A 27,992-nucleotide genomic window follows, 5' to 3' on the forward strand; every position below is an offset into this window, starting at 1 on the left:
TGCCAGCAACACGTGCCATTAATCGTAAGGCATGGTAACAGGTTGCAGCAGTTCCTGAGGGCTCCTGATGCATTTGGCTCAAATCATCACATTCATGATCAGTTGTCAAGAATGTATATTTTGTGGCATTCGTGACTTGTCATCGTTATGTGTAAACACAGCATAAAAATAAATGTCCAAGGTTTCTTATGTTAATCAAGAAATCATCTCATCTGAAACAACAGGTAAGTATGGCTTTAATTTACAGGTGAAGAAAAGTTTCTAAAGAATTTTTTATTTTTTACTATTTTAATTACAACCCAATTCCAATGAAGTTGGGACATTGTGTAAAATGTAAATAAAAACAGAATACAATGATTTGCAAATCCTCTTCAACCTATATTCAATTGAATACACCACATAGACAAGATATTTAATGTTCAAACTGATAAACTTTATTGTTTTTGTGCAAATATTTGCTCATTTTGAAATGGATGCCTGCAATACGTTTCAAAAAAGCTGGGACAATGGTATGTTTACCACTGTGTTACATCATCTTTCCTTCTAACAACACTCAATAAGCATTTGGGAACTGAGGACACTAATTGTTGAAGCTTTGTAGGTGGAATTCTTTCCCATTCTTGCTTGATGTATGACTTCAGTTGTTCCACAGTCCGGGGTCTCCGTTGTCGTATTTTGTGCTTCATAATGCCCCACACATTTTCAATGGGTAACAGGTCTGGAGAATGTGGCTTGGCATTGTCTTGCTGCATTAAGCAGGGACGTACCTGAAAAAGACATTGCTTGGATGGCAGCATGTCATGCTGTACAGGAGCACGCTCCTCGATCATATCTGTGTTTATTCGCAGTCCGATTCTCCCTTGGTGTGTGTGTGTGTGTGTGTGAGCGTTCATGTCTGTGCCCCGTTGTCTACATGGGTGTGGGTGTATGCATAAGTGTATTTCTGTCTGGCGGTTACATTTGTGTCACCGGTCTGTCGTGGGTTGTGGGTGTAGTTGTGTGTGTGTGTGTGTGGGGATAGCTGTCGGTGGTTGACAGCTATCTGTGCCTGTGGGCCCCGCCCCCGTGTTTTGGTTATGTCTCCTTGGTCTCTCTCCACGATGGTTATGCTGTGCTGTTCCTGCTGTTCTGTTATTATTACTGTGTTCCCATTCTGGTCACTCGTGGATTTCAGTGTGTGATCTTAATGTTTGGTTTGGGTCTGTTGTTCTCTCTGGGTGGTTCCACATTTTAGTATGTTTTTCCGATTGTTTGTTCACGGTAGACCTGGCAGTTTGTGCACTTTGTTTATGTACATGATCGAGTTTTATTTTTCCACGTCTCGGGTTGTCCCTTTATGTTTTCATCTCTGTGCTTTCCTTTAATTTTACCCATGTGTTCCTGCTGTTCCATTCGCCTTTGTCACACCCGTCGGTAATCACTTTGCTTTATATTTAAGCCACACCTTTGTATTAGCCATTTTCCAGTTGATTATATCCTGTCACTGCCTCTAGCCATGTGTTGTCTGCCACCTCCTGTCATTCTACAACCTGTAAGTATTTTTCCTCAATGTCGGTTTTTGACAATCTTTGTAGTTTGATCACCTTGTCAGTCATTTTTGATTGAGTCACTTGGGAGTGTTTTTGTCACCATTGTACCTTTTTGTCACCTGTGCATTAAAGCACCTTTGTTTTTCCACTAACCTCTTGTGTCTGGCTACTTGCATCCTGGGGTCCACCTCTAGTTCATAGTGGTTCCAACCATAACCAACAATACTGATAATAATAATGATAATAACAATAATATTGTGTATATGATAACAACAACCTAAACAATTTATAAATACATGAAGGCAATAAATTAAAAGTTATGTAATTAACACAAAATAAAAGGGTTGAGTTCTTCAAAGAACTGCTGAGGTCTAAGGTTCTAACAACACTCTGGACTTGCACGCTGTTCCAACTCATTATAGAAACTTTGCATAATTTATTACCACCCTTGAAAAATGCCAGCTACTTATTTTAAAACTACTACCCAATCTAGACCCTATGGATCCCTGTGTGCAGCACACTAGTATCAGTTTATATAATCTAAAAACACACCTCTTAATTCAGTTTTTCAAGTGAAAAAGAGGGACTGGTTTTAGGGTATTTGTCTCATTAGTTCCTTGTAATTTATGGATCAAACATTTAATCAGTTAATGCTGAAAATAACTAGGTATTATAATAATAATAATAATAATAATAATAATAGCAAAACATCTGTCTGCATCCATAGATCTTTTCTTGTAAATACGAGGTCTATTAGAAAAGTATCCGACCTTATTATTTTTTTCAAAAACCATATGGATCTGAATCACGTGTGATTGCGTCAGACAAGCTTGAACCCTCGTGCGCATGCGTGAGTTTTTTCACGCCTGTCGGTTGCGTCATTCACCTGTGAGCAGGCTTTGAGTAAGGAGTGGCCCAGCCCCCTCGTCGTTGTTTCATTGCCAGGAAATGGCAGAATGATTTGGGCTTTTTTTCCATCAGAATTTTTTCAGAAACTGTTAGAGACTGGCAGCTGGAAACCATTAGAAAAATTTATCTGGCTTTCGGTGAAAATGTTACGGGCTTGGTAGAGAATAAGGAGTGTTACTGTCGCTTTAAGGACGGCCCCCAGTGGCTGTGGGGCGCGCCGCGCTCCGAAGCCGCCATCGACAGGCTGAACGACCATTTCATTTCTAAACGGATGTCTGGATCTGTGACCATCGTGTGCCATTTCTCTGGTTATCACAAGAGCTGGATATCAACCATTTTCCGGCAGATTTCACTTTTAACAAGAGATTTTGTCATGGAAAGCTGAGCGGAGGCTTCGAGCATCACGATGGATTCGCTACTGGAGCGAGACAAAACCACCTCTGCTTTGGTCTCACAGGACGGCTTTGAGATGGCGTTCAGACAGCTGTGGGTGGTTTTTCCATCGAGTGATTATCCGAGAAATTGTGGATGTGCCTGGACATGTCAGAACATGTCCCGTGAGGCTTCATCACGGCGTTGCTTTGCGCCATACGGCACCTCCGCACGTCTGTCTCAATGTGCCGAAAAAGTGCTGATGTCCACGTCTTTTCACAATTCCTGTGCTAGTCAGATCACGTCCCAGATAAAACACAGCGTCCAGTTTGGAAATGAACAGCACATTCCACTGTTATAGGAGTTTATGTCATGGAAAGAGGAGCGGAGGCTTCGCGCGTCACTGATCATCCTTGAGATGTTTCTACAGCTTAATTGGAGTCTGCCTGAGGTAAATTCAGTTGATTGGCCATGATTTGGAAAGACACACATACCAGGTCCCACAGTTGACGGTGCATGTCAGAGCACAAACCAAGCATGAAGTTAAGAAATTGTCTGTAGACCTCAGACAGGATTGTCTTGAGGCACAAATCTAGGAAAGGGTACAAAAACATTTCTGAAGGTCCCAATGAGCACAGTGGCCTCCAACATCTGTAAATGGAAGGAGTTTGGATCCACCAGGACTCTTCCTAGAGCTGGCTGCCCATCTAAACTGAGTGATCGTTAGGAGAAGGGCCTTAGTCAGGGAGGTGGCCAATCTGCCAGAGCTTCTCCAGAGAGGAGAATTTCCCTCTCTACAGCAATCCACCAGTCAAGCCTGTATGGCAGAGTGGCCATACAGAAGCCGCTCAGTAAAAGGCACATGGCAGCCCTCCTGGATTTTGCCAAAAGGCACCTGAAGGACTCTCAGACCATAAGAAACAAAATTTTCTGGTCTGATGAGACAAAGATTGAACTCTTTGGCATGAATGCCAGGCATCATGTTTGGAGGAAACTAGGCACCATCCCTACAGTGAAACATGGTGGTGGCAGCGTCATTCTATGGGGATGGGCTGTGCACTGACGCTTCCCATCCAACTTGATGGACCTTGAGAGATGCTGTAAAGAAGAAGGGACAAAACTAGGGATGTCCTAATCAGGTTTTTTTGGCCCCGATCCGATTCCGAGTCATTTGATTTTGAGTATCTGCTGATACCGAGTCCCGATCCGATACTTTAAAAAACTGAATGAGCAATGAACAAATGCTAAATATATAATAATTTCATTTTAATCACCTTATTTTATTATTTATTACTTAAACAGTGCACTTCTCCTTGAGGTAGCTTGAGCAATCAAGTAATATGTAACACAATTTTTGTTCCTGGCTTCTAAGTGTTATATTTCAACTGCTTATGTCTAAAGTCTATGGATGACTACATGACTACATTCAGCACAAACTTTGATTTTTTACTTTTTTTTTTTTTTTTTTTTTTTTTTTTTTTTTTACATTCTAGAAAGTTCTAAAAGTTTCGTGAAATTTCTAGATAATTCTGGAAACTTCGAGAAAATTATGGACAGTTCTAGCAGTTAAAGAATATTCTAGAAGACTACTCAGTAGTAGTGAAGGCGAATCAAGAATATTATATAAAATATCATTGTCCTGATCACAGAAGCAAAGTTTCTGTGGAATAACAGCTATTTTCTATTTATTTCTATTCATAACAGTTTAGGAAAACACACTGTGTACCCAGGAACAAAACAAAAATAAAAATTTGTTACATCTACCTGACTTAAAAAGTGTACAAATTTCCATGTTATTTTATTTGTCTAAAAATAAATGTCAAAGGTTCCTTATGTTAAACGAGAAATTATCTCATCTGAAATAAAAGGTGGTTTTAATTTATAGATGAAAGGTTTTTAAAGAACCATTTATTAATTTAGCTATTTTAATTACAAGTGTTCTAAACTTTTTAAACAGTAATCAGAAATTTTGAGGTAACAAACAACAACAACAAAAAACATTTCCAACGATTTTTCTTCAGACACGTGGTTTCTGCACTGATTTGTGGTTCAAATCCCCGCCTGTCATTCCATCAAGGTGTCAGGCTGAGCGCGTGAACACACAAACAGCAGTTCTGCGAAAGAAACTTTGCACGCGTAACTCCCCCCACCTCTGTCCGGTTGAACTTGTGTTATTTCTTTTGTTCAATTAAAAAAAAATAAATATTGGGTTGAACTTTGACCACGTCAGCCTACCGACAAGCGGCAATGCGCACTCCTGTCAGAAGCGTCACGTCAAAAGCTGAGCTAAAGCGACGCTTCTGACGCCTCTAAAAAGCAACGCGTCTCACGCCTCTGACGCTTCCGACGCGTGAAAGGCCCATTAATCTGCAATAATGAGCCTGAAATAGTGCTGATCAAAATAATGAGGATAAAATCTATATCGGATTCCTGATCGGGATGCAACGTCCGATTTCAATCAAGTCTGAAACCATGTGATCGGGCCCGATTTCCAGTCACGTGATCGGATCGGGACATCCCTAGGCAAAACTGCACAAAGATAGGTGCACCAAGCTTGTGTCATCATATTCAAGAAAAAGAGGCTGTAACTGCTGCCAAAGATGCAACAACAAAGTCAAGTGTGCACACAGATAGGCAACATATGTCTATCTGTGTGCACACTTGGCAAGTTCCCCTTGTGTGTCCCTCTCCTCTTGTAAATAGCACCTATGTAACACCACGCAACGCATGTTGTGATGTAACACAGGAAATATGACACTTTCAGAAGTTTTGAACCTGCTTGAACTGCTGTGATGTGTCTCAACTCACAAATATGCTAATTACACAGATATTCTGTATGTGCTGTAATACGGCATGCATTTATTTGCAATCCTGGCATAAGACTCATTCCTGTCCCAACGTGCAGTGGTGCCCTCACAGACCCCTAACCAATACATTTTTCATCTCTTATGGCTCTATATATATATATATATTAGGCCATGGAAGACTCCATTAAATTTTGGAAATGAGCCAGATCCAAATCCGGATTCTGGATCAAGATTTCACTTTATATAGGCTTTGAAGGATTACGTCAAAACTACTTCACAGATTCTCACCAAATTTGCACCAGATATAGATATTAGGGCATGGAAGACTCCACTGAATTTTTGAGGTGATCCAGATCTGGATTGGCGAAAATCAAAAATCTCTGCTTGTTCTTGTTTTCCTTCTGTATTTCTTATTTGCTTTTACATGTCCTGTGGTTTTAGCTCATGCGCCCATGCTGTCAACACCTCACCTCTACACTGGAAAATTATATGCCTGTTTCTAATTCATCTTTCTTTATTCAAAGTCTTTGAAAAAGTGGTATATCATCAAATTTTGTGATATCTGTTAGAGAATGATCTTCTGGAACCTACACAATCAGCTTTTATAGCTCATTATTCTGCAGAAACTGTGTGAGCTGAAATGGTGAATGATTTGTTGCTGGCTGTTGGTTCAGACTGTATTTCAGTGCTTCTGCTGATTGCTCTGAGTGCTGCTAACGGATCAATTTCAATTTTCAATTTATTAATTTATATAGCGCCAACTCACAACAAAGTCACCCCAAGGCGCTTCACACAATTCACAACACAAATTAATCTAAAATCAAAATCAAAAAATCTAAAAGCAAGAAAAGCACAATAAAAAGATAAAACACAGAAGAATAAAAGGAAATTACAAAGCAAACACAAACAAATTAAATTAATGATAAGTCAGTCTAAATAAGTGGGTCTTCAGTCTTGATTTAAAAGTCTCCACTGTGTCAGACTGCCGAATAACAGCAGGTAGATCATTCCAAGGAGTCGGACCACGGTAGGAGAAGGCTCTATACCCCACAGACTTCTTGTTCATCTTCGGAACACACAGAAGCCCTGTGCCCTGCGAACGCAAGGGCCTCGCAGGTATGTAGGGCTTAACCAAGTCCGCCAGGTAAGAAGGTGCCAGTCCATGAATAATTTTATAAACCAACAATAAAACTTTAAAATCCAATCTGGCAGAAACTGTTAGCCAATGAAGGGATGCCAGAATGGGAGTAATGTGGTCAAACCTTCTACTTTGTGTCAAAAGTCTGGCAGCAGCATTCTGTACCAACTGAAGTCCTTGAATGCCAGACTGCGGCAGGCCAGAAAATAAAACATTACAATAATCCAGTCTGGAAGAAATAAACGCATGTATCAAAGTCTCAGCATCAGCCATAGACAGGATGGGACGAATCGTAATGTCTCTAATGTGGGGACCAAAAGACAATGTAGGATCGAAAAGTACTCCAAGATTCCTCACTTTGTCCGTAGGATGCACAACACACAAACCAAAATTAAGCTCCAACTGGTCAAAATGATGCCGATGTCTGGCTAGACCAAGAACCATCATTTCAGTCTTATCAGAATTCAAGAGTAGGAAATTACTAGACAACCAGCTTCTCATGGATATAAGGCAATCTTCCAAGGCTTTTATATGGGCAAGATTACCAGCAGTTACCGGCATGTACGATTGAGTATCATCAGCATAACAATGAAAGGCAATCCCGTAACGCCCAAGGGGCGCTATATAAAGTGAGAAAAGCAAGTGGCCTAACACAGACCCCTGCGGAACCCCAAATTTCATTTTACCAAGACCAGAAGTAGTGTTATTATACACAACACAATAAGAACGACTGGACAAGTATGACATCAGCCAAGCAAGAACACTTCCAGTAATCCCAAAGTAATTTTCCAGCCTATCAAGTAAAACACGATGATCCACAGTATCAAACGCAGCACTAAGATCCAAGAGCACTAAAACCATTGTGGTGTCCGAATCCATTGCACACAGAAAATCATTCACCACTCTGGTAAGCGCTGTCTCTGTGGAGTGATGTTTTCTGAAAGCAGACTGAAGTGGCTTAAAAAGATCATTGTCAGTAAGATGGTCTACAAGCTGCCGTGAGACCACTTTTTCTAGAATTTTAGAACAGAAAGACAGATTTGATATCGGCCTGTAATTACTTAATACACCAGGGTCAAGACCAGATTTCTTAAACAATGGTTTAATCACTGCAGATTTAAAACACCCAGGAACAGAACCAGAGATTAATGAAAGATTAACAATTTCCATGCAGTAGGCCCAAGAACGGGCCACAGGTCCTTAAACAATTTTGTTGGTATAGGATCAAATAGGCAGGTTTTGCTTTTTGTAGACATCACTAGCTTTGCTAGCGCATCTAGTGATATAGTATCAAATTCTGTAAATCTAGGTGTCACCTCATTATTAACACCCACCTCCACAGCAGGGTGCAGAGATTGAGCCAAAGCATGTTTAGATATGCTCAATCTGATGTCTTCTATTTTCTTCTCAAAGTACTCCAAGACGTCTTGAGCTATAAATGGAGAAGGACTAACAGGTGACTGACCATGGATAAGAAATGCTATAGTATCAAACAAAAATTTTGAGTTGTGCTTATTTTTATTGATCAAATCCGAATAGTAAGCCTGCTTTGTAGTCCATAGTGCATGCTTATACTCTGGACCTGCATCATGCCATGCAGAGTGGAACACCTCTAATTTAGAGCTACGCCACTTCCGTTCCAGACCTCTAGCCTTCTGCCTGAGGTCCCGCAAGTGACCATTAAACCAAGGCGACTGCACTTTGGGAAGGCAAGGCCTTAATAAAGGAGGCGCAATCTCATCAAGTGTAGTTTTGAGTACCGAATTCAAACCATCCACCAGACTGTCCACTGATTGAGCATTCTGCAAAGTTGAAGCTAAAAGACCAGGCAATCTGGCTTCAAGTTCAGTCCTAGTTGAAGGTTTAATGCATCGTCGCAATAATAGGCCAGGTTGTTGCTCCACTAAACGCGGTAATGTAAATATAAACTTAATAAGTGAATGGTCAGAGACCACCGATGCAAGGGGCAGTATACCAACATTCATGACAGCAACACCTCGTACCAAAACCAAATCCAGGGTATTACCACTAATATGTGTTGAGCCCTGAATACACTGTTGAAATCCCAATGCATCTACAATTTCCATAAATGATTTACAGAGGGGATTAGAGGGCTGATTCATATGAATGTTAAAATCACCCATAATCAAAATATTATCAGCATTAGTTGACAAGCTAGAAACAAACTCACCAAATTCATCCAGGAATTCAGAATATGGGCCAGGGGGCCTATAAACAATGACAAAATAACACGACTGATGTCCATGCTTCTGCCCTAAACAATATGTAACATCATGGGCAGAGCGGAGAATCAGATGCTCAAACGATCCATACCTGTAACCCCCAACAGTTACTAATGTAAACCTAGACTTATAAATAAAAGCAACACCCCCGCCCTGCTTCATACCACAGGAAACATGACTAAATGTGTATGCCGGTGGGCACGGTTCATTCAGGGGAAGAACAACTGTAGGTTGAAGCCAGGTTTCACACAAACCAATATCCAAATGGTGATCCACAATTAAATCATTGATCAACATAGATTTTGAAGACAATGATCTAACATTTATAAGACCCAAACTAAGGACCTCGGCAGAGTTGACAATTGGACTATTTGGGTTTATGGGTGGTTCCAAAATTACATTTCTAAGATACCTAAAAATAGGTTTAAGCCTGACACAGTCCACACAGATCGCAGGCATCAGACATGAAATATTTAATACAGCAGGAACAACCAGCAGGCCATCCTCGACTATAGTGTCATCCAATGTAGTAATAGGTACTAAATTTGAAAAACATATCTCCCTGTAAATTCTACGAACAAGTCTACAGGAGCAGGCCACAGTCTCAATCTAATAAATCTCCCTCCCAAAAAAAACACTTTCAGCTCCTTGGATTGTCCGCACTAAATTCCCCGCTAAACTAGTGGATCCCACACCCACACTCCTCCCATATTCTGCGACCTGCTGTATACTCCAAGTGTTACCCTCCCTGCAGAGCCCCATCTATATTCGTGGACAAGATGGCAGCTCCCTCTCTAGTAGGGTGAAAGCCAACTGGCATCAACAGATCACGCCGGCCCCAGAACGAAGGGCAGTTATAAACAAAACCAAAACCGTGTTGTGTACAAAACTGTGCCAGCCACTTATTTAATGATAACAGCCTGCTAAAAACCTCATCAGCACCCCGGGAGGGGAGGGGGACCAGAAACTATTAATCGATGCCGACATGACCTTCTAGCAAGGTCACAAGTCCTCTCAATATTCATTTTTGTAATTTCTGACTGCTTCATCTTAACATCATTTGCGCCAACATGAATAACTATATGACTGTATTTCAAGTCATGTTTCTTGGTCTGTTTACCATTTTGCAGCATTAGCACCCTGAGGTAAGAGGCAATGTCAGGACCTCTTGCCCCAGGAAAACACTGAACATCAGCTGGCGTCTGCAACTCAACCTTACGGGTGATGGAGTCCCCTATCAGTAACACCCGACGTTTCGGCCTGGGGACAGGAGTGGAAGTCCGTGGGCTCATAAGACTGACATCAGGCATATCCAGAGGAGAAAATGGGTTCATAGTTCGCACAGGCGAATATAATTTGGGTGCCACAACTGGGCATCGCGCCCCACGTGACTGCCGCTGAGCCCCACGTGACTTCCTCCGCCCGACAACAGTCCGAAAACAATCCTCCCCGGCCGGCCCCTCTTTACTAATGCCAGTAGGCATAACAGCTGGGTCAACATCATTCATTTTCAACATCATTTCATTTTTTTTACTGAGCAGATTTGCAAACCATTTTGGAGTTTCGTTTCATTTTCATTGTCTGTTGTTTGCAAAGTATTTTTATAAACTATTATTTTATTGAGTTTCTAACACCCCAATTCCACATGACACCGTTCTATCACTGTATGCAGGTTCACTTGACCGCATTTTAGCATAAGCTCGCGCATGCGCAGTTGAGTAACAAGGAGACGTTCACTTCATGTTTACTCGGGCTTCGATCAGAGAGTTTATTTTATGCCTTTTTCTCGCCCAAAAACTAATACATGGTGTCAGAAGTAAAACAGGTAGACAAGAGACAGTGTAACGCACTGTGCGGTGTGCTAATTTTGACCGTAATTAGTGGACAGTGTCATCAACAAGCCGGTGTCATGGTCCACCCTGCCTCCACTGCGCATGCGTCATTTGGGACCACAGCAGGACTCTCTTCATCCAAAGCGATCAAAGGGTATAATGGGATTATTAACTATCAGATTGACAAGGTAAAACCTCTTAAATCATTCTAAAGTCAGTTTTAAGCAGAAACGAGGCGATAATCGGTGACACTTTGAAATGACGGAGGAGCAGCTCGTCATGGCTGCGGCGCTTTGATCGTTTCCCCCCTCTTTTATTATGAAATAATGCTGAATTTATGTGGAAATGATTGTTGTACAAAAGCTTCAGATATCTGTTGCTGAGATAAAAGATGACTGGAGTGCAGTTTGAAGCAGATATGATGGGATATTCAGTGAAATACTACAGGTGCTCTGAAATGACGCATGCACAGTGAATGCAGGGCGGACTGATTTTTAGGTGGGTCCGTTCGGCCTGCAACACGGCATGGCGCATTTCAAGATTCCCGCTCCACAATCGATGAAGTTGATTGGGGATGTGGCATCAAACTGGAGGCTATTTAATGAGTGCTTTCAAGATTATTCCATTGCCACAAATCCACATGAGAAATCCAAAGGTACAGTGAGGAAAATAAGTATTTGATCTACTGTCGATTTTTCAAGTTTTCCCACCTACAAAGAATGGAGAGATCATAGCTACACTTCAACTGTGAGAGACAGAATCTAAAAATAAAAAAATCAGAAAATCACATTATATGATTTTTAAATAATGAATTTGCATTTTATTGCACAAAATAAGTATTTGATCACCTACCAACCAGCAAGAATTCTGGCTCACACAGACCTGTTAATTTTTATTTAAGAAGCCCTCCTATTCTGCACTCTTTGCCTGTATTAATTGCACCTGTTTGAACTTGTTACCTGTATAAAAGACACCTGTTGACATACTCAATCAATCACACTCCAACCTGTCCACCATAACCAAGACCAAAGAGCTGTCTAAGGACACCAGGGACAAAACTGTAGACCTGCACAAGGCTGGGATGGACTACAGGACAACAGGCAAGCAGCTTGGTAGAAGACAACAGCTGTTATGATTATTTATAAGAAAGTGGAAGAAACACAAGATGACTGTCAATCTTCTTCAGTCTGGGGCTCCATGCAAGATCTCACTTTGTGGGGTAAGGATGATTCTGAGAAAGCTCAGAACTACACAGGAGGACCTGGTCAATGACCTGAAGAGAGCTGGGACCACAGTCACAAAGATTACATTAGTAACACATGATGCCATCATGGTTTAAAATCGTGCAGGGTAGCAAGTTCCCCCTGCTCAAGCCAGCACGTGTCCAGGCCCATCTGAAGTTCCCCAGTGACCATCTGGATGATCCAGAGGAGACATGGGAGAAGGTCATGTGGTCAAATGAGACCAAAATAGAACTTTTTGGTATCAGCTCCCCTCGCCGTGTTTGAAGGATGAGAACAACCCCAAAAACATTGTCCCAGCTATGAAGCATGGGGGTGGAAACATCATTTTTGGGGGTGCGTTTCTGCCAAGAGGACAGGACAATTGTACCATATTGGAGAATGGATGAGGTCATGTATCGTGAGATTTTGGCAAACAACCTCCTTCCCTCAGTAAGAGCATTGAAGATGGTTCATGGCTGTATAAAGGTACCCACATTTCATTCAGTGCTGGGCATCGATACGAGGGAGAAGTTAACACATTTTATACTGGCTGACGAAGATAGACAGAGACTGACACCTGTTATGAAGGCCCTCGAGGACTTTTTCGTACCTCAGGTGAATACCATATGTATGAGGTATGTGTTCAGATGTGCCATACAAGAATTTGAGGAACTATTTGACACCTTCTTGGCAAAACTGCGCAAACTCAGCAGCAGCTGTGTGCATGCAGCATTGGAAGGCGAAATAATACTATTTCTATTGCAAGAGAAAGACTTGTGTCCTTGCCTCAAGTGGAGGAGTTTAAGTATCTTGGGGTCTTGTTCACGAGTGAGGGACGGATGGAGCGTGAGATCGATAGATGGATCGGTGCAGCATCTGCAGTGATGCGGTCGCTGTATCGGACCGTTGTGGTGAAGAGAGAGCTGAGTAGGGGGGGCAAAGCTCTTGATTTACCGATTGATCTACGTTCCGATCCTCACCTGTGGTCATGAGATTTGGCTCATGACCGAAAGAACGAGATCGCGAGTACAAGCGGCTGAGATGAGTTTCCTCTGCAGGGTGGCTGGGCGCTCCCTTAGAGATAGGGTGAGGAGCTCGGAGTTGAGCCGCTGCTCCTCCACGTTGAAAGGAGTCAGTTGAGGTGGCTCGGGCATCTTTTCCGGATGCCCCCTGGACGCCTCGCTGGAGAGGTGGTCCGGGCACGTCCCATTGGGAGGAGGCCCTGGGGAAGACCCAGGACACGCTGGAGGGACTACATCTCTCGGCTGGCTTGGGGACGCCTTGGGGTTCCCCCGGAGGAGCTGGGGGAGGTGTGTGTGGATCGGGAGGTCTGGGAGGCTTTGCTTGAGCTGCTGCCCCCGTGACCCGTCTCCAGATAAAGCGGAAGAAAATGGATGGATGGATGGAGAAAGACTTGACACTCAGCACAGCCATCGACTTATGTCAAACAATGGAGAGAGCAGCTACGCATGCCAAGTCAATGCAGAAAAATGAAGACTGTGTTGCTGTCAATAGAGTGTCATCTGGCAGTTCCATGTGTAAACATGAAAAAGACAAATACAAGGCCAGGGACAAAGACAAACCAAAAACTATATTGAAATGTAGCATCAAGGTACACAATGCCTTTGTCAGTGTATCGGCAAATCACAGGATCCAGTGGCAAACTCCGCACCTCAACTACAGCGTTACGCACCTATGACGGCACAGTGATGGATCCGGTTGACTACGATAGGCTGCATGTACAGTAAGGTGAAGCGTGTGTGAAAGTGCATGTTGAGGTGGTACAAGATGCTCCAGTGACACTACTGTCCAGTAATACATGTTAACAGTTAAACTTACTGACAGAAAATAAGCAGCGCGTATTCCACCTGTCAGAAAAAACAAAACTCCTCTTGGAAAAGCACAAGTGGTGCGTGAATTTAAATATATGTTTACAGGACTTGACAACTTTGTAACTTTGAAAGTCAGGACAAACCCAGACAATTGACCTGTGCAAAACCATTTCTGTCGTGTTCTGGTGCCTCTACAAGTGGGACTGAAGTAAAAGTTGGATGAGATGGAAAAAAGCCGCATCTTTACAAAGGTACAAGTTCCAACACCGTGGATCAACAACATGGTTGCTGATGATGGGCACAGTTCTGCTAACAGCTAATTAATGAAGCAAACTTTTTTGTTAGCGGATTAGCTTTTCAGCTAACTTCGAAAACCATGAGCGGACCAATTAGCTTCCACTAAATTTAGTTCTGCTAACTTTTAGTTCGCTAACATTTTTTGCTGGGATAATTCGTAAAGCACAATGGTCAGAAATGTTTGTAAACCCTAAAATCATATATGTTCCTGTCTGTTACGTGTTTTGCAGCAGTCAGGCAGCTGTGAGAAGCTGAGCTCAACCCTACCCCAGCAGAAGGGGCCTGGCTGACAGGCTGCTACAAAAAAGTAATTTACATTCAACATACAGTGCTCTAGATGTAAGAAGAGAAAAGCAGTTTTGACTTGTTCTTTGATTTATAAACCAAACTAATTCTGGACAGTTTATGGACAGTAACATCAACTGTCATTTTTACAAAGTGAAAATATTGCACATATCTTTTAATTTTAAAGTAATGCACTAATTCTGAAGGTTTGAGCATTAACACACAGAGATGCCAAACGGCATTATGGGAAAATGAGCCTCCTCTCATCACTGGTTGGTTGCTTTATTTATTTGTAAAAACCAGCACACAAGTTACACATTTTTACCCAAAACACATAGAATCCATCGACTGGATGGGAGTGTGAATAGCGACCAACTATCACACGGTTGCGATTTGTTGCGCTGAATCACACTTAAACAGAATTTTCAGTTTTGCAAATGCCTTTTTTAAAAAAGGCAAAAAATTACATATTTAAATACACATTTATTTGTAAAAACCAACATATATGTTACAGTAACTTGTGTGTTTGGCTGGTCACAGAACAGCCCAGTGATTACCAGCATCGCAAAGACACCCATCGCAGATGGTGCCACAATGCTAATGCACAACACCAACAAGACTATGTGGTCAGGAAGAGTTGTGAAAATACCCAAAGGATGTACAGTTTGACAATAGTAAACCTAAAAGTGAAAACACTGGCATTATTTTTACCAGTACTATTAAAGGAGACCTGCATTGAAAAAAATGCAGTCAGATTTTTTGAACAAAAAATGACTTACATTTACACATGAGATCCTTCTGAATGTAGTAAAGTAAATCTGCAAGCCCAGATCTGTCATTCAACGGAGAAATCTTCATTTGAAAATGACAAATTTACAGCTAACATTTAGCCTTCCGCAAATTGTCCCTCTCATCATGGACCCTGCCGAGACGTCACGGACAAGACCCTCTCCCAGCATGCATTGCGCCAATTATAATTTGTGGATTTACGTCAGTTTGCATCTGCACCTTTTTCTTGTCTTATACGGAAGGATCTACTTTTTTAAAACTTCATATTGTCTTGCGGCACGTTTGGTGAGTACACATTTCTTTTATTTGTGCTTGAAAATTATTTTGGGGGACTTTTTCATACGCCCCTTTGATTGAGTGGTGTCGCAATGAAAATCTACTGTCTTTCGCCTCCGGTACCATCGCGGGATATGGAGGCGAGATCCGAAAAGAATCCCAGTCATTAAAAATATATAAACCTCTCTCAGCGTCCATGGAGCTCTGGGGCTCCGATTGGCGAGACGTGCGGTGCTGTGGATTTTGCCGCAAGAAGTCTGTCCTTGCAGCAACAGGTGTACCGGCCGCTTCGCATTAAAACAGCGAGCGTAATCTCAGGACTTGTGCCAAGTGTGCTGCAGCTCCATTCAGTAGACAGAGAGGTGATGCCGGTGTTGTGCGCTGAATCTGACACAACACCGGCTGCAAAGCAGACACAGGCGGTGTGAGTGGCCCGCGTCAGCGGTTAACGAGCTCGTTAACGAGCCCACAGACTTAATAAGCGCAGCAGAGGCAGAGAGCGGGAGAGGAAGAACGGCGCCCGCTGTCGATGTCATTGCTGATCTGAGCACACAGATCTGTATCTCACATTCATTGCAGCTTACTTTTGGATGTTGAAACCAGGGCGTGTATATGTAACATTACTAACAGATAAAATCAATTTCAATGCGGGATCGGACTGAAGGCGGGAGCGCGTCGTCTTGTCCCTGACATCATGGAAATGATACGGCTGTACAAACTGTTTTCACAGAGGGCTAAATTTTAGCTGCAAATTTGTCATTTTTAAACAAAGATTTCTCCGCTGAATTACAAATTTGGGCTTACAGGTTTACTTTACTGCATTCACAAGGGTCTTATAAATACATATCAGCTATTTCTTTCTGAAATCTGACCACATTTATTTCAATGCAGGTCTACTTTAAATATTTGGTTGAATTATGGTGAAACAGCGCAAAACACTTTGAATTATTGAACCACGAAAACATTGCGCCGACGAACAGGCATGTTCGATCCTGCTGCAAAGGTTTCGTGCACACTCATGCATGAACACAGTGCAAGCAACTGGAGCATGTGTAACCGCATCATACCGCTGCTGTGGAATAAATACAAAATAAAAACTAGCAGGTACGTGTGGAACCACATCGCACTGCTGCTGTGGAATAAATAAAAAATAAAACCCAGCTGGTATGTGTGGAACCACATCACGCCGCTGCTGTGGAAAACTAAACAAAAAAAAATAAAAAATACATGCCACCCACGGAATTTGAACCTGCATTTTACTGTTTGCCAGCCCAAAACCTTACCACTGCCCGAAACTGTGCAGAAAAATGAAAATCAACAATGAGATGGACGTATTTAAAAAAATAAAACCACACACCATAAAAAAAACACCCCCTTATCAAGTATGAACCATCTGTTCCTCTGTAGATGACCCATGGTCACAGACGTACAGTCATAAAATGACATTAAAGAAGCAGTGCGCTGTTATCATGTCCACATCTGCTGGTCTGGTGTGACAGCGATATATGTTTTTATGTATTTCCTCATGAAGACAGCAAGCAGACACACACATCACAATGGACAGTTGACTGTTCATCCAAACACGATACGTGTTTCCCAGCTGTGGGCGGACACACCCCATGTCACTCCAGCGCACACACCAACACACCATCTGTACATCCATATAGCAATATAGCAGCAGCTCATGCACCCCCCTCCCCCCGCACTACTACATGTTTACGGATGGGGGGAGTGCAACACACACGTGATTGACACACACGGCACATGTGTGCGGGGAGAGCCAACACTCTGGCACCTCACATGTGTGTTGCTGTTTTGCAAAGCCACACTCGTGGGGCACTTAGACAGCTTTCACATCCAGCTTGACAGTGATCATCTGCTGACTGTTTTCGTGATGATAGTGCGAATGGCCACACATTTTCTAAGTGCCAAACGAGCGGTGTTAAATGTTTGTGCGTGTCAGCTGGAATTTGGCCAACACCTGCCGCGAGAGCGTTTGATGGGCTCTCACAGTGCACAATCTGTCTTTCAGCCCCTGGTGTTAGCAGATAGTTGTAGCAACAGGTGTACGAGGCGTTCGAGGCAGCTACGGATTTACACATTTTGCATACGATTCCTGCTTCATGCGCACTTTGTGCGCACTTTGACTAAATTTGCACTAAGATACGTACTAAGATACTGCTTATGTCCAGCACACAAAGCAGATGGGATTGTCACAACGAAGTGTGTGAGAGGGCGGAGTCAAAATAGCCTGTCCTGCCCCTGTAGCTGCCATCTTTGTCTTTGTAGTACCTTGTACACAAACGTCCCCATGCTGTTGTTGCTAAATTTTGAACTTCTTGAAATTATTGCCACACTCCGAGATGAGCCTCGTTAGCTGAATATTCTGTCTCAAAGAGCCTCTAAGAGCCACTATTCTCCCACGTTTGTTGAATAACTGGACTTGTACAAAAAAACATGCTGCTTAATCTTCATTATTCAGTGGGACCAGGCCTTAAGACATTTGGTATGCGTACCTGTAATCCTTTCCCCATATTTTTGATATATACTCAACAAAAATATAAACGCAACACTTTTGGTTTTGCTCCCATTTTGTATGAGATGAACTCAAAGATCTAAAACTTTTTCCACATACACAATATCACCATTTCCCTCAAATATTGTTCACAAACCAGTCTAAATCTGTGATAGTGAGCACTTCTCCTTTGCTGAGATAATCCATCCCACCTCACAGGTGTGCCATATCAAGATGCTGATTAGACACCATGATTAGTGCACAGGTGTGCCTTAGACTGCCCACAATAAAAGGCCACTCTGAAAGGTGCAATTTTGTTTAATTGGGGGGGGATACCAGGCAGTATCTGGTGTGACCACCATTTGCCTCATGCAGTGCAACACATCTCCTTGGCATCATCCGTGAAGAGAACACCTCTCCAACGTGCCAAACGCCAGCGAATGTGAGCATTTGCCCACTCAAGTCGGTTACGACGACGAACTGGAGTCAGGTCGAGACCCCGATGAGGACGACGAGCATGCAGATGAGCTTCCCTGAGACGGTTTCTGACAGTTTGTGCAGAAATTCTTTGGTTATGCAAACCAATTGTTTCAGCAGCTGTCCGAGTGGCTGGTCTCAGATGTCTTGGAGGTGAACATGCTGGATGTGGAGGTCCTGGGCTGGTGTGGTTACATGTGGTCTGCGGTTGTGAGGCTGGTTGGATGTACTGCCAAATTCTCTGAAACAACTTTGGAGACGGCTTATGGTAGAGACATGAACATTCAATACACGATCAACAGCTCTGGTTGACATTCCTGCTGTCAGCATGCCAACTGCACGCTCCCTCAAATCTTGCGACATCTGTGGCATTGTGCTGTGTGATAAAACTGCACCTTTCAGAGTGGCCTTTTATTGTGGGCAGTCTAAGGCACACCTGTGCACTAATCATGGTGTCTAATCAGCATCTTGATATGGCACACCTGTGAGGTGGGATGGATTATCTCAGCAAAGGAGAAGTGCTCACTATCACAGATTTAGACTGGTTTGTGAACAATATTTGAGAGAAATGGTGATATTGTGTATGTGGAAAAAGATTTAGATCTTTGAGTTCATCTCATACAAAATGGGAGCAAAACCAAAAGTGTTGCGTTTATATTTTTGTTGAGTGTATATCGGGGCTGGATGTGAAAAGCAAGTTCATCCACCTTTTTGTGCAGCAGCTCTGAGTGCTTTAAAACGGTTTGCGTCATCTCTCTACATCTCATGGCATGGTGGCCAAAAACCTAACAGCAGCACACCAGTGAAGAGTTTTTCAAACATATTTCTGCTATGTATTTTTTCAAATAATCACAATGTCCATACGCATCCGGCTCGTTTAATGTTTCCGTAGTTGTGATTTGACCAATGAATGACATCAATCACATTGTTGTAAAATACAGTATTGTCTGCAAAGTTGGAAAAGTATTATGGCCGCCATCAAAACAAGCGAGACGATCATTGGCCTTTCCATGTCCCCGGGACATTAAACATTTAAAATTTAAATGTTACCATGTTGCTGCAGCTCTTGGACATGTTATAGGTAAGAACAATGCAATACTTTGTATGTTTATTGTGTTATTGACGTGGGCCAGAGTGCCAGCTGAATCACTGAAACAAACATGAAAATTGTGAAGTCAGTCTGACATAGGGTAAACACAAAGAAAAGGTGAAAATAATCAATAGGAAATACTAATCCAACACACATTAGATAGTACAACTAAAGTATTAAAAACGTGGGTTACACACCAACACCACACAGTACAACCTTTGCATACATTTAAATAACATTTCTGTAACCATTATAAAGCATGTAAATATATAGATTGTAATGCTTATTGACTATCAGAGGTCTTGCTGGTGCCTTCTCAAATAGTGTGACCACTTGCTGTATTTATTTATTTCATAAGTACACGTTTTGGGCTCTGTGTGTATGTTTGAATGTTCAGGAGGTGTTTTGCAATGACCATTTGTGGTTGCATGTGGACATGTGGCAGGCAGGATATGAGGCAGATCCATCTGTATACAATTTAAAGTAGTGTATAATTTATAGAGACGATTTTGTTTGCAGGTGTGCATATGAGCGGTTTTATGTCTCCTTTTTTGTCTCCATATGGCATTTTTGCCTTTTGCTTGTGTGTATACTTTTAGTATGACTTCTATGCAATGTTTGATAAATGAGGCCCCATGTGTCTTAATACAAGGTTTTCAGCAAATGTCATAGCCGCCAAAGTGGCTGTGGGACTACAGTACATAAAGGCACACGTAAGCCAAGAATACCCTTGTGCCCAACACATACAGAGTTGCCGTTTCAGCTACGAGTGCAGTTTCCTATCTGGTTCTGCAATGCAATGACAAGAACAAATTCTGAGGGCAAACAAAAGTAGTTGAGGTGAACCAAGAATAATCATGCTTCAGTTATGGCTGGATATACACTGGCTAATCAAGAACATATTGATCTGATAACCTGTTCATCTTGTGGTAACACAAATATTTACAGGTATGATCAAAAGTATAACATCAGAAAGTAGTGAGTGGACAACACACTACTTATGTTTTGTTTTTTTATAAAGTCGTGTGTGTTACAGTGCACTTAGAAAGAAAGAGGACAAAAAAAAAAACAAAACAAAAAAGGCACAGATGGTCATGAAAAAATAAGCAGGGGAAAGATGAATCACAATAACAATGTTTTTTTTTTTTCTCTCCACAACGATACAGGGCAGAAGCCTTCTCATGTAGGTGTACAATAAGCATTGAGAGAGTACATTGATTAGGGCATTAGGGGCATTTTCCTCAAGCAAAAAGCAAACTAAAACACAGTTATGTAAGTAACTATTAGTTACATCCTGTTGTGGGCAGGATGTAACTAATAGACACGGTAACTCACATTCAATATGTGTCACTGATTTCAAAATGCAGCTCTTTTCAACCAGACATGTCAATCATCTGTGTCCAATCAGATTTCAGGGGAGTCCAGTGCAGCCCTGGCCTCTAGACATGAGAATCTCATCACTGACAACGATTTGATACGCACCTCAATACACTACCAGCGATACGATACATATAGCAATACATGACTATACTGACAATAGGATTCTCCCCTGTTTCAATGCAGTGCAATTCAATGCACTTTGATATGTATTTGATGGTAATTCAATTCCTCACAATCCGATACATTGCGACTTGGTGTGATATGATTAGGGATGGGTATTGATAAGATTTTATCACTATCGATGCCATTATCGATTCCACTTATCGAGCCGATTCTTTATCGATTCCCTTATCAATACCTCTTGTGAATTTTCTGTGTACTAAAAGTAAGCTTTACAGGTTTTCTAGGTCGACAACATTTTATTGAGTCTTAAAGTAAATAAATATGAAATTGGTCACTGGATTCTTGATCCCTGGACATGAATAAAAATCAATAAAATGTGTACATGGCCATTGGATCCTTGATGTACATGACGTATCCTTGATTTCTGGACATAAATAGAAATAAATGAAATCTGTATTTTTTTGTCAAAAGCATTTCCTTTCAGATATTAATGGCACAAATCTAAGTCCATAGAGTCTGAGCTGAGCTCTTGCAGCCGGCTGCTGCACGTCAGGATGTAATTCATAATAACAGAGGACGTCTCATTTGGGGGGGGGGGGGGGGGGGGGGGGGGGCAGTTTTGGTCAGTTGTTGTTCTATTGTTTGTATTATAATGTTTGGAAAGAGGTGTCATTTGATTTAAAATGCCGATTTGCTCTTAAGTTATTAATTCCGAATGAAATCTGTGCAGCTCTTTGGAGCTGCAGACTTAGTCCCACAAAATTGAGGATATTATTATTATTATTATTATTATTATTTCCTTTACCTGCTAGACAACTTCAGTTTACCCAACTCCACCGGCTGGTGCTCACAGCAGTGGACTTGCTGCTTCTGAAAACCAGCGAAGCATAGAACCAGCAAACAGTGGGTCAAAGCAGTGCTTCTTTGCTTCAAGCATCAAGCAGATGCGCTGCAGACAATAATCAACGTAGAGAAATACCATGAATTCAATGTGCCTTGGAAAAAAATCAATGCAAGCAGGCAGCGAGCGATGCAACATGATTCAACCCGTCAATTGAATCAATGCACACTGAATGAATCGATGCACTCGCATTGTGCACGTTTGTATCTAGACACCGATCCATATCGATTAATCTCCACATGAAGTGTTCAACATTTGACATTTCCCGTTTCACTGTAGACTCAAAATTTGGCACTTCCTGTTTCAGTGTGAACTTCAGCCAATGTATTCCCGCAAGATTCCATGAGATCTCGTCTGTCAATCCAGTAGGTGTTGAGCCAGGAAGTGTTTGACATTTGGCATTTCCTGTTTCACTGTGGACTCAAAATTTGGCATTTCCTGTTTGGGACTCCCCGTATCATTAGCGAGCTCCTTGCCTCTGCGCGGCACTTCGCTCATATTAATGTGCTTTCAACATTTTTTATGACTAATATGTAACAAATGACACAAAATATGGAGTGTGTGTCATATTTAAATTTAATTGACTCAAGTTGTGGCTCTTAAAGTAGATTAAAAAAAATTACAATTCTTTTGCAATCACCTATTTTATTTTGCTTCACTTTTTCAAATTTCTAGCCAATTCTGGTTTATTTGTTTAGAAGATTAGTCAGCGGATCAAAGCAAGTGAGTTAATAAGGAGTTCTGTTATAGTCCAGAAAATGCTGTTTTTTTAATACCACCTACTTTATTAAATGACTCACACTGGAGTATATGTGCCGGGCATCATCTGTCTTTGTCACATGTATTAGACCTATTCAAAATGTCAAATGTTACAAAATCTTTTGGGCCACATGTTGCTCTTGTTCCACTAATAAAATAAAAGATCTGTGCCAAATTTTATTGTAATCGGACATTGTTGAGGGGTCCCCATAAAGCAACAATTTTCCCAAAACAAGCAAAAAGGGGAGACAGCAGATGGAGAGGAAAATGTGTCACTCTGGGGGACCTCTAAATCTTATCTGATTGAGTTCGAATTTGGTCTGCACCTATAAAACCCCAAGTGGAACAAAAACAACATGTGGCCCGAAGTCTCTCATAACTTTTATTTTTTTCACTACATAACATGAACAGCCCTAACATGTATTGCATCAGTACTTTACCATGAAGATGAGTTTACATTTGTTGCATTCTCTTTGTTCATTAATTGCAGGGTGAAGGTTGAGTTTTGTTTTTGGCATGCTGAGCAAAGCTAAAGCACAGTGTTGGTGCTAAGTCTGCACTAATGGAAATCTATAGTTTGAAAGCAGTGGGCAGTCTTCAAGGCAGAATGACTGAGAAAGGTTTCTTGAAATATAGTTGCACAGGGCAGAATCAGTTTGTTTGATAATTCTATAAATGTCTCCTTTGTTTCAGAAATCTTTCACAGCCTGCAGGCTGTATACAAATCCGCTGGTAAACTTGCAGGAGCGGAAACTCAGACATCACTTATTGGCATGGCGAGTGTAACTTTCTGCACTGTTGTCGGTCTTCCTTTTTGTGACACACATGTACTGTTGACCTTATGAACTGTGTGCATTTTGTTTTGCCCCCAACAGGATTACACCTTGACGATGTACTTCCAGCAGTACTGGCGCGATAAGAGACTCGCATATGCAGGGATCCCACTCAACCTGACACTGGACAACAGAGTGGCAGATCAGCTTTGGGTCCCAGACACCTACTTTCTTAATGACAAGAAGTCATTCGTTCATGGTGTCACTGTGAAGAACCGCATGATTCGACTCCACCCAGATGGCACAGTTCTCTATGGCCTCAGGTGGGCACTGTTTTCATCTTTCACAGTCTGGATCAATAATTTCTCACATCTAGAATTATCTGCCAAATCCAGACATTTGTAAGTTGCATGTCATACATACCATTTCTAATGCTTCATGATTGTGGTTACATTTGTTTTTTGTTTGTTTGTTTGATGTCTCCAAGTCATAGAACTTTACTGATGTTAACACATTTTTTATTTTGATGTAATTTAAGCATCAATAATTATCAGTCATCATGATCAATCATGAATTATTCTAAAATTAAATAAAGTCTAATAATCTTTATTTTTGAATGAAAGTTGATTGAGTGTAGAACTCTGAAAGCTTGGAAGCACCGTTAACATAAGATTTTAAAAGATTTTTCTTTTGAAACAAGTTGCTGGCTTGTTTGAAAGTTTATGAAACAATTAGACAAACCTATAATGGTTTGTATTAAGTGTTTATGTAGCTCTGAATAAAGGGGAAGTGAACATTTACATACATGGTGTAGATTTTTAATGATTCTTCAGTTTGTGGGTTCTTTAATAGATATCAACATATAGTAAAGTTGATTGATTGATTGATTGATTGATAGTACCTAGTTTGAGGTTTCCATTCGATAGCATATAGATTATGTATTTTGTCTTCCTATAGTAGCTAGCAGGGTTTACTTTAGATAGATACCTAAAACATATTACATCATAGCTTCTGCTTCTATAATAAAATAACCATATTTATATCTTAGCCTACTAGCTATAATTTAATTTTACTACTAGTCTACAGACTAAGTATGCGTATACTACAATCTTCTCCTGTATTAATATTTAGGTTTTAGAAGCTTACTCTTATAATATTATATAGTATCCATATTTCTTGTATATGTTGTTTATTCCCCTTATTATGTAAATATCACTTATATACATGATGTCTATTTTCTTATGATATGTCTTATGATATATGATTATGATATGTCTGTTTTCTTGAGCCGCTTGGGTGGGTAGGGAGAGTTCCCATGGGTTAAAAACGCTTTTCAACCTACCATCCCTGGTTCTCAAGACCAGGCACCTAAATGGCTCTACTCTATTCTACTCTTCTTTTTTTTAGCTATTTAGATATACCTTAGTATACACTAGTAGAGTTCTACCTTAGAATTGGAATATATTATAGAAGACATACCTTACTGAATTTTCATTTAAACAGTTAAGCATTGCCAGACCATTTGATTGGTGTTTGGAAACTGTTACATCTGTTTACTTTGATAGCTGTATACTGCATCAGTACCACAAAATGTGTAATAAGCTGAGGACCTATTTCATCCATCTGTTTCATTGTTTTGTTGGTGTCTTTTCTGGTTCAAGCCTTCATTTCAACAGGAAACGGTTAACTCATCCAGTTAGCTTTAACCAACTTACAGCAGAGACAAAGTGCTGTTGGGATTTCCAAGGCCTGTGTGTGATCATGGCTACAAACTGCTGTTGTTCAACTGTGTTTTTAACAGGGTGTTCATGGCTCTTGGGGGTGGGTGATATGACCTAAAATTATCACAGTATTATTTGTGTTTTGAATGGTGACAGTATATGACAGTGTTACTTGTTTTGCACTGTGTGACCTCTTTAATAATTTATTATTATTATTGTTTTTTTTTTGTTTTTTTTTTCTTGAGCAAATGCTTAACCTGTACCATTCTCATTTTTCCATGTAGTCCTTCAAAGTTAAAATCTGGGTGTAAAACTGAATGCATCAAAGATTTTTCCAGTTTTAGATTTTTAAAAGGTTGATGGTTCTATTACAAGTAAAGGGCCAAAAAGAATTTTCATTGGCATCACTATAATTTTATTTATTAGCCTTTAAATAGGGGATTTATAATATGACATTGTCAATATGATCAAAATTTGCGTTGTCTAGAAAATGTTTTTTAAAAGTTCCCTTGAAAGCTAAAATTTCAAAAGAGCAGACGATCTTGAACTACTTTTGGCAGTGACGGTCGATACCAATATAGTCAATGATAGTGACATCATAGATCACATGGGGGCTTCCCCAGACTAGGATCCCTTTACTGAGAGAGTAGCGTCAACTGAGAACATGGCTCCATTTTGGGACCAACTGCGCTGAACTATTAGTTATCAGTTAACCACATACAGCAACACATCCGGGTACAGGTAGTGTCAAAATAAATAAAAAATAGTTAAGCTATCAAATTTACATGAATTTGTAATTTATTTAATTATTTTTTTTAAATTAATTTTATTTATTTTATTTAATTAATTTAAGGCCTGATTTATGCTTCTGCAGCTCTATAACTCCGTGTCATGACGCCAACATGCATGACAGTTTTAAAGTTCTCCATCTCTGGATTATGCTTTATTCTGGGCTAATTTGACCCTCAACAAGCTTTTCTTTCTACAGTCATCACCTCCAAATCAAAGGTAAGCTGAACAGTTTCCAATTTTTTATGACTCTGTGTTGTAAATTTGCTGACTTTTCTGATCCATTTGTAATCAGGATGCTCACTGCAAAACCTATTAAAATATGATGGCAGACGAAGCAGTGAAAGCAGAAAAGTGTCAAATCGTAGCCTTTTGCTGTGTCTGATTTAACAGGTGCATGTCAGGCTGCAGGTCCGAGGTTGGGCACGGTGTGAAAAAATAAATGGCCGGGCTTTTAATCACAGAAATGACTCCGGTCCCACATGCTCAGGGTTTTTAATGGAAATACACTGCAATTAGACGGGACATTTTATCCTATGTGAGTGAAAAATCCGTTGTAAAAAATCTGTTATATACGGTGATTAATAAATGAAAAAGAATACAAAAACATTGGGACTTTTTTGTCCAGTGACTGTGAATATCTGGTTTAGGTGAGTTTTATTTTACATGTGACTGAACAATAAATTTACCTCTCAAAATTTTCACGATGATGTCAGCTTCCATCCCATACAGCTGACTTTATTTTCCCAAATTTTTTCTTCTGTTCAGGGAATGTGTACATCTTGAAGCCCTTGTGTCTATTTGTGCCTGGCTGCTAATCCAACATGGTGGAAAATGCTCCAAGACTGCTGTATTTCTGTCTATACTGAACATATTTCTCATATATTATGCAAAAGCTACCAAGAAATAAACACTTATAAAACTAAAAATGCTGTTTTTGTAACCAGATAAAACCTCTGAAGTGATTTACAAGACATCTCATGGGTGTCAGCGTGTACACTACGCATGCGCGCATCACCCACAGTCAAAAGCAACTGTATTATAAAGAAAATACAATATTCATTATGGGTAGGTGATGGTCTAGTGCAGGGGTGGGCAACTTGTTCCAGAAAGAGCCAAGAGGGTGCAGGTTTTCTTTGCAGCCACTGATTCCACCAGGTGATTTCGCTGATTAATATCACTTTGAGCAGATGGAATCAGTTAATCAGCGAAATCACCTGGTGGAATGGGTGGTTGCAAAGAAAACCTGCACCCTCTTGGCTCTTTCTGGAACAAGTTGCCCACCCCTGATCTAGTGCAGAGGTCTTCAACTCATTCCAGAAAGAGCCAATTAGGGTGCAGGTTTTATTTGCAACCATCCATTCCACCAGGAGATTTCACTGATTCATTAATTCCATCTGCTCAAAGTGATGTTAATCAGTGAAATCACATGATTCCCTTTCTGGAATGAGCTGAAGACCTCTGGTCTAGTGGTTAAGCCTTAGGCTTCAGATCACAGGATCCTTGGTTCAAAACCCAGCTAGACCAGAAAATTTTGTTTCTGTATTATTTCAGAATCACGACAACAGCAGCCTGCATGATGGATCTGAGAAGATACCCACTAGATGAACAGAACTGCACTCTGGAAATTGAGAGTTGTAAGTGTAAGCTCCGTGTCTGGTGTTTTGTAAAACAATACAGCAGATGAGTTGAAAGAATTGCAGTATGATTCTCATAAAATCCTTCTCACTCTTCGAATGCAGACAGAAACTGCAGGAGACACTGAATTGCTTTAGATTTATGAAGATGTCATATGTCAGAGAGATTGGCTGCTTCGTCCTTTCCAGTTCGACCTACTGCATCTGTCAGGAACAGATTTAAAGACAGTGATTTCAACAGCGGAGTGCTGTCATGATTAGTGGGGCATCATTAGTCTCTGTGACATGTTTTGGC

The 27,992-nt window shown here is 40.9% G+C and overlaps 1 protein-coding gene across 2 annotated transcripts in view; it reads left to right on the plus strand.

Moving 5' to 3' along the window:
* Nucleotides 1-27,992, plus strand: part of gabrb3 (gamma-aminobutyric acid type A receptor subunit beta3) — an 87,988-nt gene that overhangs the window by 17,100 nt on the left and 42,896 nt on the right. Inside the window, exons 4-5 of one of the 2 annotated variants that reach the window (XM_034180630.1) lie at nt 23,653-23,873; nt 27,615-27,697. In XM_034180630.1, coding sequence (XP_034036521.1) covers nt 23,653-23,873; nt 27,615-27,697 — 304 coding nt within the window. Of the gene's footprint in view, nt 1-23,633; nt 23,874-27,614; nt 27,698-27,992 lie in introns of both variants that reach the window. The other variant, XM_034180631.1, reaches the window with a different exon arrangement.

Source organism: Thalassophryne amazonica, chromosome 10 (genome assembly GCF_902500255.1).
Source record: "Thalassophryne amazonica chromosome 10, fThaAma1.1, whole genome shotgun sequence".
NCBI classification, from domain to species: domain Eukaryota; kingdom Metazoa; phylum Chordata; class Actinopteri; order Batrachoidiformes; family Batrachoididae; genus Thalassophryne; species Thalassophryne amazonica.